At 41.5% G+C, this 12,556-nt stretch overlaps 1 protein-coding gene and 1 pseudogene across 1 annotated transcript; one reads left to right on the top strand and one right to left on the bottom strand.

Moving 5' to 3' along the window:
* The window catches only part of LOC147887842 (uncharacterized), a 63,422-nt pseudogene extending 56,590 nt beyond the window's left edge, over positions 1–6,832 (bottom strand).
* A 135-nt stretch (positions 6,833–6,967) lies between these two features.
* LOC147887841 (UDP-galactose/UDP-glucose transporter 4-like) lies at positions 6,968–10,736 on the top strand. Its single transcript, XM_087393456.1, has 7 exons — positions 6,968–7,117; positions 7,367–7,395; positions 7,582–7,783; positions 7,905–8,147; positions 9,112–9,213; positions 9,371–9,478; positions 9,987–10,736. The coding sequence occupies exons 1-7, from the start codon at positions 6,983–6,985 to the stop codon at positions 10,227–10,229; spliced, it is 1,062 nt and encodes a 353-aa protein (XP_087249582.1). The 5' UTR covers positions 6,968–6,982; the 3' UTR covers positions 10,230–10,736.
* The last annotated feature ends 1,820 nt before the right edge of the window (positions 10,737–12,556 follow it).

Raw genomic sequence — 12,556 nt, 5'->3', positions numbered from 1 at the left:
TTGAAGAATGAGGGGGTCCCTCTCTTTATATACAAAAATTTAGGGTTTCAATACCACGATCGAGGTATGCCGATGCCATGTACCTCGATCGTGGTATTTGACATGCCACATACCTCATCGATCTAGCATACCACTTGCAATGCCACATACCTGGATCGTGGTATATGACATGCGACATACCTCGATCGTGGTATTTGACATGCCACTTACCTCATCGGTCCATCATACCACGTATGATGCCACATACATCGATCGTGGTATATCACATGTGACATACCTCGATCATGGTATTTGCCATGCCACATACCCATCGGTCGAGCATACCACGATCGAGGTATGGACATGCGACGATACCTCGATCGAGGTATGTCAACTGCCAGCACAGTATGCTGAATAACATGTCGGATGCCACATACCTCAATCTAGTATTTGACAAGCGGTCATGTCATTTTTTTACCAAGTCTTATGCACATCCGTCAAAAAACACGCTCTGAGGTGTGTTATTCGAACATGCACATACCTGATCGACACTATAATTTGCACTTTCATGAATACCATAGATTTTGAGGTTCATGCAAAGTATCATGTCCATCAGATATGGTCTCTATAAACCCACCAATCGTTATGCATACCCATCAAAAAACACACTCTGAGGTGTTTTATTTGCACATGCACATACCCGATGGGAAATAAAATTAGAGGCACATAAATCCCACATATTTTGAGGTGAGTGCCAAGGATCATTCCCATCAAATATTCTTTGGATGGTTGAAGTCGCCATAAACCCCACTTTTCATTAAGTGTTATGCACAACCATCAAAAAACACGCTCTGAGGTGTGTTATTCAAACACGTACATACCCAATGGGCATGATACTTTGCATGTGTTTCAATACCATATATGTTGAGGTATGTGCAAAGTATCGTGTCCATCAGATATTCTTTGGATGGTCAAAGTCACCATATATCACATTTCTTACCATGTGTTATGCATACCCCTCAAAAAACATGGTCCGAGCTATGTTATTTCAACACCCTAATACCCTATGGAAAGAATTATTTTCAAGCACATGAATCCAAAATATTTTGAGATGTGTGAAAAGTATCATGCCCATTGGATATGCTTTGGATGGTCAAAGTCACCACAAATCCCAGTTTTATGCTCAACAGTCAAAAAACATGCTCTGAGGTGTGTTATTCGAATGTGAATATACAAAATGGGAATGATTATTTGAATGCACATCAATTCCATCTATTTTTAGGTATGTGCAAAGGATGATGCCCGTCAGATATGCAGTGGTTAATCTAAGTCACCACAAACCCCGCTTTTCACCAACTGTTATCCGAGGTGTGTTATGTAAATGTGCACATACCCAATAGAAATGATAATCTTCACGTGAATGAATTCCACCTATGTTGAGACAGGTGCAAAGTTTGGTGCCCATCATATATGCTTTAGATGGTCGAGATCGCCATAAACCTTGGTTTTCACCAACTGTTATGTACCACCATCAAAAAACACGCTCTGAGGTGTGTTATTCATAGGTGTACAGGCCTAATGGGAATGATACTTTTCATGATCATCAATACCACCTATTTCAAGGCACATGAAAATTATCGTGCCTAATAGATATGCTTTGGATGGTCGAAGTCTCCATAAACCCGGTTTTTCACCAAGTCTTATGCACAACCATCCAAAAAAGTGCTCTAAGGTGTGTTATTCAATCGTGCACATACCCGATGGGATATTTGCATGAACTTAAATTACACTTATTTTTAGGAACATGCCTAGTATCATACCCATCAGATATGCTTTGGATGGTCAAAGTTGCCACCACGAACCCTGTTTTGCACCGTGTTATGCATACCAATCAAAAAATAGTATCTAAGGTGTGTTATTTGAACACACACACACACATATGCGATCAAAATTATAATTTGTATACACATCAATCCCACCTATTGTGAAATGCATGCCAAGTATCGTGCCCATTGAATATGCTTTGGATGGTCAAAGTTGCCATAAATCACATTTTTCACCATGTTATGCACACCCATTAACACATAGTATCTGAGGTGTGTTATTCTAATGCAAGAATACTCGATCCAAAATTTAATTTGCATGCACATAAATCTCACCTTTATTGAGGCAAAATCCAAGTATCATTCCCATCGAATATGCTTTGGATGGTCAAAGTTGCCATAAACCTCGTTTTTCACCATGTTATGCACAACTTTTAAAAAACATGCTCTAAGGTGTGTTATTAGAATGCGCACACACCCAATGGAAAGTATACTTTTCATGTGTTTTAATACCACATATTTTGAGGTGCGTGCAAAGTATCATGGCCATCGGATATGTTGTGGATGGTCGAAGTCGCCACAAATCCTGTTTTTCATTCATCATCTTAAGCACAACCATAAAAAAATATGCTCTAAAGTGTGTTATTCAAACATACACATAGATTATGGAATCCATACTTTGCACATACTACGCATCATTGCTAGCTCCTTGTCTGTGATGTCCCCATCACTTCTAACTTCTTCAAGCCTATCTCGGAGCTCCTTGATGTGCTTCTTTGCTTCTTCTCTTCTATGCCTTTCCATGTCGACCATTTTTGTAGCAACCTTAGCTTGCTCACGTGCCTAAAAGGCCCTCTCTTCTGCATCCTCTACCTTGGCTTCTGCACCCTCCCTAAGAATTTTCTCAAGTTTCACTGTCTTTGCTGCATCATTGTAGAAAAGTCACTTTCTAAGACATCTTCTTGTTGTATTGCTCAAAAATCCCTTTGAGGGTAGATGTCACTAGGTGCATTGCAACTTCAGTGGACTGAGATTACAATTGGGATTTACCATCCATGCAATTCTTTAGATTGGTTATCACGCTCTTGGAGATCGCCCTTGAGAAAGATATATCACATACTTTCAATTGCTCTACTGCCTATTGCTTGAACCTGCCAAACTTAACGGTTCCTCTCATATCAAGAGAGACATGCATTGTCTTCTTTAGCACATCTTGGAGGTCTATTGTGGTAAGCTAGAAATCTTGACTCCACCATCTTCACTAATCTAAGCATTGGGGTATACATCTAGAATATCCTATCTCTTCCAGTGCCTCTTAAAGAAGTGTGCTAGCAAATTGCTCGGGGGGGTCACTATGTATAAACCCTCTATATCACATGCATTCAAGGCCTATATTTAAAGTCCCTTATCTATAAAAAATTTCATGAATAAAATGTACCCCTTTTCTATACAAATCTGTAAATTTTTTCCAAAACTATTTTAAATAGTCCCTTATGTATATTTATTTCTGTAAATTTTAGAAATAAAGAAAATCCTTCTGTTGAACTCACGTGATAGGGTTACATATGATGAGTGACCCCCCCGAGGCAAATTGTCTCAAGGAATGCCTAGCGCATTTGCAAACATGCTTTCAGTGATGGTAATCTTTTGACCTTGACAGACTATTTGTCCCTCCTTCACATTTACCTCCTGTACCAACCTATTGAAGTTGCTGAGAGAATCCGAATTGGGGGCTTTTGAAGAGTGAGTGAGGAGCTCCCAGATGTGACAATTTCAAGATCAGAAGAGGAGAGGCTATGTTGTAGAGGGGGAGGAAAGATTGTGTGAGGAGCTCCCAAACTGTGCAGGGTCTATTATGAGAGGGGATAAAAGTTGCAAGAAGAGTGCAAGGGAGATAGAAACGGTCAAGAGAAATAGAAGATGAAACAATGAAGAAAATGGAATAGTGGAGGCTTAAGTTTGTAGTCCGAGTGCAAGGGAGAAAGAAACAGTCGAGAGGGATAGAAGATAAACATTGAAGGCAATTACTCACTTGCTAGTAGTTACCACCACTGGGCTTGCATGCATGATTACTAAGAGTGCAGTAAATTACCAATCACCAGGCTTGCATGCTCATTAGAGTATTAGAGTGCATGGTAATGAGTGATTAGAGGTGATTGGGCTTCATGATTTACTTTTGTGGTAATTACTACCCCATAGTGGTGGCTCTCATCAGCCACGTCTATCGTGTCTAAGACTCCATCGGGCTTGCAGTTAAATACCAGCCATCGCTGTGGCATGTTCACATTCTAGTTACCACCATCGGGCATTTTCTTCATGACTACCAACCCGTTTGGGGTAGTATCTAAGATTCCACTACGGTGGCCTACAATAAATATGGATGGAACCCCGGGCCTCCACCCACCACGGCTGGCTACAATACTTAGTTGTACAAATTTCTTCTTGGTTAATGAGTCTCATAACCACTTTCATGTCTCCCCACCCTCAAAGTATAAGGTACATACATTGAAAAATATGCAAGATTTTAAGATTTGTACATATTTTTCATACTATGTGAGGCCCAAGGGGGGGGGTCTTTTGGATGAGGGGGGGTAAAACAAAAAATACACTAAAATTTGAAAACTCATCTCCTTTCAAATTAATGTAACCTTTTCATGTGTTACCCAAATTTCAAGGTGTAAAGACATATTTAAAGCTCTTTTAGTGTAGAACACAACCATGTTAATTTGAATAATTTCTACTTATGGCATATTGTTAAATTCATCTCATACTCAAGATTTTGATGGCATATTGTTAAATTCATCTCATACTCAAGAGAATATTCTTGTTGATAGTGCCAAGGAGGATACATCATCCACTTCTAAATCATCATCGAAACTTAGCAATGACCTTGATGATGATGAAATTGTGTTGATAAACAAGAGGATGCACTTGTAGAGTGAGAGGGTGCACGTACACTTTTTCATTGTATAGTAATCTCTAAAAGTTTATCTTTTCATAATATCATTGTGTTAAAAAATTGCCCAACTATTTTTTAAAGAGAATTACGTAAATTTTAAAAATTACTATGAAAAGACTCTTAAATTTAGGCCTTGTTTTGGATGTTTTCTTGCTTTTTAGAAAAGAATATTCCATGTACTTCTCGTTTGTATGTAATGTTATCAGCTTTATATGCAATAATGTTAATGGCAGTGAGATACATGTCCTCAATATTATGGGGTGGAAGGGGGGGACTCTACATGCAAGCATTGACAATAAGAAATCCATGTGAGATGGGATGAGTGTTATGGGGTCATATACTCACAACATATGAATGTGTGTGAGGCATGCATACAAGATGGGGTGGGGATGGTAACAAAATGTTTATGTGTGAGGGGTAATTCACGTGGGACGGGGTGGGTAAGAGCTCATTCACATGCACAGTAGATCTATTCATGTACGTTGCTCTCACCATATCCCCATGCATTAGCAAGATTTTTATAGAGGGGCTTGCAAAGCAGCATTTGGAAGGTTCATTTCTCTCTTGTCCTTGTGAAGGTTCGTTTCTCTCCTGTCCTTTTGAACAGCCCTGAAATTTGAAGGTCTGCCCTGACCTTCACATTGAAGGACAAAATCTGACAGTAAGTAAGGAAATAGGGGTAAATACATATATTTAGATGCAAAAATTTGAAACCTTGTTCAATTGCAGGCCTTCATTTGCCACATGAATTTTTTCATAGGCCTTACCTACAATGTCTAAAGGGCATTGAAGCCCTTTGGAGGCTTCAAATTTCAAGGCTGAGTTTTGAAGGTTCAATTCTCTCTAGTCCTTTTGGGGGAAGGCAAAACCCCCTTAGAAAGGCCTTGGAGCCTTCAAATTTAGGGAGAGATCCTGGATCACTCACGGATTCTCGAGCTTCGGAGATGCGAGCTTCTGGGATATGCGAGCGTCAAGGGATTCGGGCTTGCATGATCGAGAGCTTTGGGGATGCGTGATTCCATGAGAATGAGTGATTCCATGCTTTTTCAATGCTTCATGAAGAAGCCAAGGTTTGGGGTTCCCAATGGTCGAGCTCAAAGAAAGATGGATGATAGGAAGAGACGGTTGAGATGTTCTTGGTCAGCTGAAATCGGCCGTTGATGGCCATCACAAATCGTATTGAGATTCGAGAACTACATTAATCCATGGCATAATCGTAGCCGGCAGCAACTCAAAACAATCAATTGATCGATTGCTGAATCCGCATCGCTACAACAGCCACAATCAAGCAGTGAAACTGGTGGGGGCGATTGCTCCGTTTTGGCATTTCGCCTTCGGACGCAAGGACCGGCCGGCTTACTTAAAGGACACGCGCGAGCATAACCGAATCATCAGCAAAAAGCGCGCGGCATTGATCCAAAAGATGATGGAAAGTGGGCCGGCGAAGAACTGGGCATGGCATAAGTAAGCGGAAGAAGGAAGGAAGAAACGAACGGGCAAGGAAGGGATCGACTAGGTTGAAAGCAAAGATCGGGCCAAAAGCAACCGTGAAAAGAGAGAGAGACAGAGAGAAGTACCAAAAAGACGTACAGTGTGAGTGGGAGAAAGGATCTGCAATGCTGGTAGAGAGCACAGAGCGAAATGGCAGGACGCGATGGCGAACGTAGGCAGGAACAGAGCTTCGTGGGATGAGAGGGAGAGGGCGAGGGAGAAGGGAGAAGGGACGTATGTCTAGCAGGAACGCAGCTTGCAGCGATGGGGAGGAAGGCGAGGCTATGCAGGCGATAAGGTGGAACATGATCAGAGGAGGTCGAAGACGGGAAGAAGAATCGCAGTAGCGAAGAAATTTTACTGTCGTCCGATCACGCACGCCATCGCCAAGAGTTTTGTAATTCTTCCTTGCATGCCACACCAATCCTTGGGTCCCTTTCGTCTTAAAGCTGCCCTCGTCTTCCTCCTGCAATTCCGGATATGCCTCCAGCATTGCCCCTTCTCGCGTAAGATTGTTGTCACTACTCTCCCTGCTTTCTGTTTCCACCTTGACCCCTTCCTGCTGCTGCTTCTCTTGCATCACAGCTAGCCTTGTCACTTCTGTTGTACTTCGGCTTCATCTCAGCTCCCAAATTGGCTGGCTCGAGGAGTATCGCAGTCTTAGCCTTGACGCATTCGCTCCGGAACCCCTCCCCCATAGCCATTTTACCGACTTCTAGCAGGAGAAAATATGTCACCGCGCTTGAATGATGATACGATCATCACCTTATTGGGAATCACTCTCACTGGGAAGCCCAGATGGCTGCAGCTTCTTATATGCGGAGGCGGCTTCTTCTTCGGATATTTGGTGAATGGAATTTGCGAGGTAGAGACTGTCTGCAAGGCCCATAATTGCCCACTTTTGATATTTGACGGAAAGTTGCGGAAGTAATGCTTAACCTTCTGATCTAGCCACAAATGTTACGCATTGAGTCATTAATCGTCGGAAACAATCTGCACGAAAAAATACATAGATTGAAAGATCTTGATGTGCCTCTCTTTTATTTGAACGCCAATTCCTGCTTTTGGGAGTACTTGGTCGCTTATTTTTTGCTGAACTGTATTTGGGATGCAGGAATATGTCTACAACAGACTTCATTTCAGGTTAGGGACCTTAACAAAGCGTAGGCAAGAACCATAACATATGGGGCGGTGATTAATATTGAACCTTGTCAGGCACTAGTAGACGATAATAAACATGTCGGACACGTCTTTGGCATAGTAAAATAATCGTGTATTGGACGAAAATTTTCGATCTTATTGACACACAAGGCGGCTCTGCCCATCCAGCTACGGCTGGTACTTTACATTTGTGCAGAGTTTCGTTTATTTGGGACTTATTATTTGGCAAGGCTTCAGACCCAAGCACATGGTAAATCCATGGAGGACGTACGTCAAGTTGTCTGGAGTGCTGATGGGGTCTCAGGGCCTAACAAAGGGGTCATTGATGTTCCTAAACTACCCTGCACAAATTATGTTCAAATCAACAAAGGTTAGCAACATGCAGATCTCTGCATCATAACCTGTGGGGGTGTATTTGGTGTGCGTTTGTGTTGTTTTCAATACGATGCAATTATCCCTTTGACGACAAAGGCTATTACACTTGTTATCAGGTTCTGCCAGTGATGATCATGGGGGCATTTATCCCTGGTCTAAGGCGGACGTACAAATTGTACGAGTACGTCTCAGCAATTCTGCTTGTAGCAGGATTGATAGTCTTCACACTTGCAGATGCCCGGGCTTCACCTGATTTCAGCGTACTTGGTGTTATCATGGTGTCAGGAGCTCTTGTACTGGACGCTTTTTTGGGAAATCTTCAAGAAGCAATTTTCTCAATGAATCCTGCCACTCCACAGGTTTCTTCATTTCTCAGCGCTCTCCAGTTTTTAATGTGTTTTTTTCACATACTCGTCCACTTTATCTTTGAATGCCTGTGTCCTTGAGATGCATCTGCCCGTACCTCGAATGATATAGCATTATCCCACAAGAAACGTGGTTAGTTGTCTGAAGATACTCAATCGCATGGATTCTTCCCTTCACATTGCAAATGTTCTTGGTGACTATTTAGTCCAGAAGTTTTTTCTAGTCTTAGGTGTTGTGAAAGTGCTGAATTCAGGGGAGCATATTTTATTGGAGAGCATGTGGTAAGCCTCTGTGATCCTTAAAAAGCTTCAAACCTTCCTTGCTGTCATACGAAAGTCGTAGGTAGAATTTTTCTTAGGTGCTTCTTTAATCTGTGCATGCACAATGCTCGGAAACTGAAGATTGTTTGATTCTCTTCAAACAACATGCATCAATACATTCTTTGCATACATGGAAGAGTAAATTCAAACAACATGCTTCAATAAATTCATCGCATACATGTAAGAATATCGATTGCCCCTGGCTTGCTCCCGCAGCACAATCGCAATACAAAAAAGACATCGACTGCAGGGTGTGGTTTTTATGACCATCTGCACTGCCAACATCCTAATGTGGTTCAAATTTCAACCTACTCTACCTTTTTTTGTAATAGAATCTTCCCGCATTGCACAGTGGCTGCAAATGAAGGTGGTTTGTCCATTGTTCTTTCTGGCAACAAGCTTCAGTAGATGCCTTGCATAGATGTTGAGAAAGTTTCATGGAAGATTTGCTATTGACTACATGGCCTTTTGGCTCTGACATGTCTTTGACACAAGACCTGCAAGAAATAACACACATGATACTGCAGCAGTGATGATTTTTTACAACTGGCATCTTCCATTCACATGCACTTTTTTAAATAGATTCAAGACCTGAATATTAGAATTTCAATTAATGTTTTGCTGCTATTTTGGCCAGATGGAGATGCTCTTTTGCTCTACACTTGTTGGTTTGCCTTTTCTCATACCCCCTATGATTTTGACGGGGGAGGCCTTCACGGCATGGGTCGCATGCTCAAAGGTAATTGATGCAGCATATTTTGCAGCCAATGTTTTGTATCTGCTCCTACAACAGTCGTATAAGAGTTTGTAAATTAGTTGGGTATGTCACCTCTGTTATTCCAGGGCAGATTGCCAGCCATTTTATAGGAACTGAGAAGTGTACTTTGGTGTAGCAGAATTTGTATGTGTACCTGGTGCTGGTATCTGAGGCTATGGCAACCTTTGTAGGACAATTATCAGTGCTGTGTCTTATAGCAATTTTTGGCGCTGCTACAACTGCAATGGTAAATTATTGTGTTTGATCATTGAAGTTTACATCACGTTGGAGTTTTTATTTAACTTTCCTTGCACTGAACATAGATTGGGAGTTGAAATATTGCATCTAATTTTCCAAGCCTCTTGTTGTACTTTTCACTATGCAACTCTTGAGATATAATCTGTATCTTTTGCCCTTCATGAGTTTACCTTCTTGAAAATTGTCTGAGGCCCTTACAGTTTTCTCTAATTTTTGTGGTTCTTTTTGTCTTGTTTAGAGTTTCCCTTCCATGTAGTTCAATACATTCTACAATAAGAGCTGTCTTCATCTCCAAAATTCTAGAAGATTGTGCAAAGATATGGTTGTTCCATCATGAAGATCTGTTTCAACGTTTTGCTTGGGGCTTGTACTAGATTGCTTCTCACGTATCAGAGTGGGCCATTTAGAGAATCATCGCATAGTCCACAATGCTTGGTTGACATTTCTTGATATCTTGTATGATGTGAAGTAATATGTTTGGATTGAATTGTGAACAGGTGACCACAGCACGCAAGGCATTGACTCTACTGCTTTCGTATCTCCTCTTCACAAAGCCCTTCTCAGAGAAGCATGTCACTGGTATCATACTTATATCAATGGGGATCATCCTAAAAATGATTCCTGATCCATTTGCAAAACCTGTGCCACAACCATATCTTCCCATACCTGAGTCGAGTGCTAGGCCAAGCAAAGTTCTTGATGGCGCCAAGGAGATTCATAAAACTGCAAATGCCGTTTAAACTCTCCACAGCTTGTGGATTTGGCATTCCTATGGCTTGCTTCCAGGATCTTGTTATCATGATGAAATTCATCTTATAAGCAACTGTATTTGTATCCCATGGGTCTGAGATGTACCACAACTAATTGATGGCTGCTGAATTCATTATAAGCAGCCTCACTAAATTACAAGTTGCGGATATTGGATGAGTCTTTACAAATCTTGACAGAGGTCTCCTTTTGCATGATCTGAGTCAAGCCGAAAATTGAGGTCAATGAGCAGAGAACATGCTTTGCAGATGAATTCCAGTACTCACCAGGGTAGAGAGGCAACTCAGTTGTAGGAGAGGATGAAGAGTGAATGCTGCAAGCAGCCAAAACTCTCACTGTAATGAAGGATGCAGGAAATTTAAGTATACTCACTGTTGAGGACTGAACTCATAAATAATTTGACATTTATTTTCCAAACTATGCAAAACTTTCTTGAAAATGATGAGGAATGTACAAAAAGAAGCAGGTGAAATTTTGATTCTGGCTAATTGCAATACAAAAGGTACCACATTCTTTTTCAATCACATGACAAATAGGCCATTTATACTGTTGGCATCCATGACAGTAAATAAAAGGTTCTTTCTCTGTGAGAGAAAAGAGTTTTCTTATAAAATTTGTGCCCTTTTTTATGTAAATTTCTAGCTTTCAGTGGGATTTTAGGCGATGTCCTTCCTTTTGCACTTTTTCTCTATAGCACAGTCTTGGCCTCATTGTGAGCATTTTCTTTTATTGAACATTTAGTATATGAGCAAATGAAGAGAATAACTGAAATAGAATGTAAGTTTCTAAAGATGAATAATTTCTAAAGATGAATAGGATGCCCTTTAAGGGCAACTGATACAATGCATGTGTCCCAAAGGAGAGCACCTCCAGACAAATCACTCCACTGATCTCTCAATCAAGCCCATGAATCTCTCAATTACACCTAATAGAACCTTCTATTGCCTAACCTGGTCACACTAACCAATTTACAACCTCACACAAACCTTGTACCCCTTGGTACACCCCATTACATCAATTTGTCTTTAACACTCATGACCCTAACCTGTGACTTACTCTGGTTATGGCTCTTGGTGTACAACTGGGAGATCGGACAATGACTATGCATGGAAATCCCCATGGATCTAACAAGGTAAAACCTCAAACATAAGACTAACAATCATTTAAGGGAGACATCCCAGGGCAGAGAACCCTTATTGACCACACACGAAAAACAACTTAGAAAATATATGAGTTATCACCCTTGTCAAGATTGACTTGGGTAGTGAAAGGAGTAAGAGCTTTAACATCCTCTGGTTCTTCTTCTTCTTCTTTCTTTGCTTATTCCACAAGGTTTGCTAAAAATTTCTTCTTTGTATAGCACTCTTGTTCTTCTTCTTCTTCTTTCTCTGCTTATTCCACAAGGTTTGCTGAAAATTTCTTCTTTGTATAGCAGTCTTTCTCCAAAAATCGTTGCACTTTCGGAAGCAACCGGTTAACATCCACATCGGCGGCTAACTCCCACGTCACACTCAGCTCCAGAAGCTTTGCAGCTGCGGTTTTCTTCGATCCTTTCTTCGGAGGCCTCCCTCGCTTCCATGTCTTCCTGCAATGCCATAGACAAACCACATTAGAATCTATCAATCAAAGAACCGCAAACTAACGCTAGACTTACGTCTGAGATGGACGATCATCTATCCCGCAAGCGAGCATTCCATCTCCATCTCCGGCATGCTGCCCATCCTCATCTTCCGCATCATCAACGACCACGCAAAGTTCCGCACGCACTGTAGCGACCCTCTTTCCCTTCATGCCACCAACCTTCTTTTCCGCCTTCATGCAGGCAAACCTCCACACCACGTATATGAACCTCCACTCCATCCCGACCAGTCAGACATAATGCGCAGCGCTACAACTGATGATGGCGAGCCTTCACTCCACCATTCCTCCGGAATTCTCTCGACAAAACTATCCACACACGCGGCTCCCCTCATATCCCCCCAATTTAATCACATGGGAGGCCATGCATGTGACACATGGCACAGTGCATGGCCAGCACTGCATGGCCACGTGTCAAGTGCATGGCAACCCCCCTATAGACCACTCTCGTCCCCCCAAAAAAACAAGTCCCACCCCGGCGCCCCAAGACCTAATTAATTTTTTTCTCTCATAGCCCCCCTATTAACATTGTCCCTGTCTTACTACGGTCTCAGTTTACAGCAGCTCTATTATTGCAATTTCACAAACAGATATAAGTAGAATGGAACAATTTTTGCAAAATGATGGTAAGCAATGCATTCTTATTTCTATATAAGCCAAC

The sequence above is a fragment of the Dipteris shenzhenensis genome, chromosome 22 (genome assembly GCF_047967505.1).
Source record: "Dipteris shenzhenensis isolate YYH24624 ecotype China chromosome 22, Dip_SZ_1.0, whole genome shotgun sequence".
NCBI classification, from domain to species: domain Eukaryota; kingdom Viridiplantae; phylum Streptophyta; class Polypodiopsida; order Gleicheniales; family Dipteridaceae; genus Dipteris; species Dipteris shenzhenensis.
This window is presented reverse-complemented; position numbering and strand designations above follow the sequence as displayed.

Excerpts from the sequence above, each read along its gene's own strand:
- LOC147887841 (XM_087393456.1), top strand. The coding sequence starts at position 6,983 with ATGTCACCGCGCTTGAATGATGATACGATCATCACCTTATTGGGAATC. Across the intron at positions 7,784-7,904 it reads TTATGTTCAAATCAACAAAG|GTTCTGCCAGTGATGATCAT; the intron begins GTTAGCAACATG and ends ACTTGTTATCAG. Across the intron at positions 9,214-9,370 it reads CATGGGTCGCATGCTCAAAG|AATTTGTATGTGTACCTGGT; the intron begins GTAATTGATGCA and ends TTGGTGTAGCAG.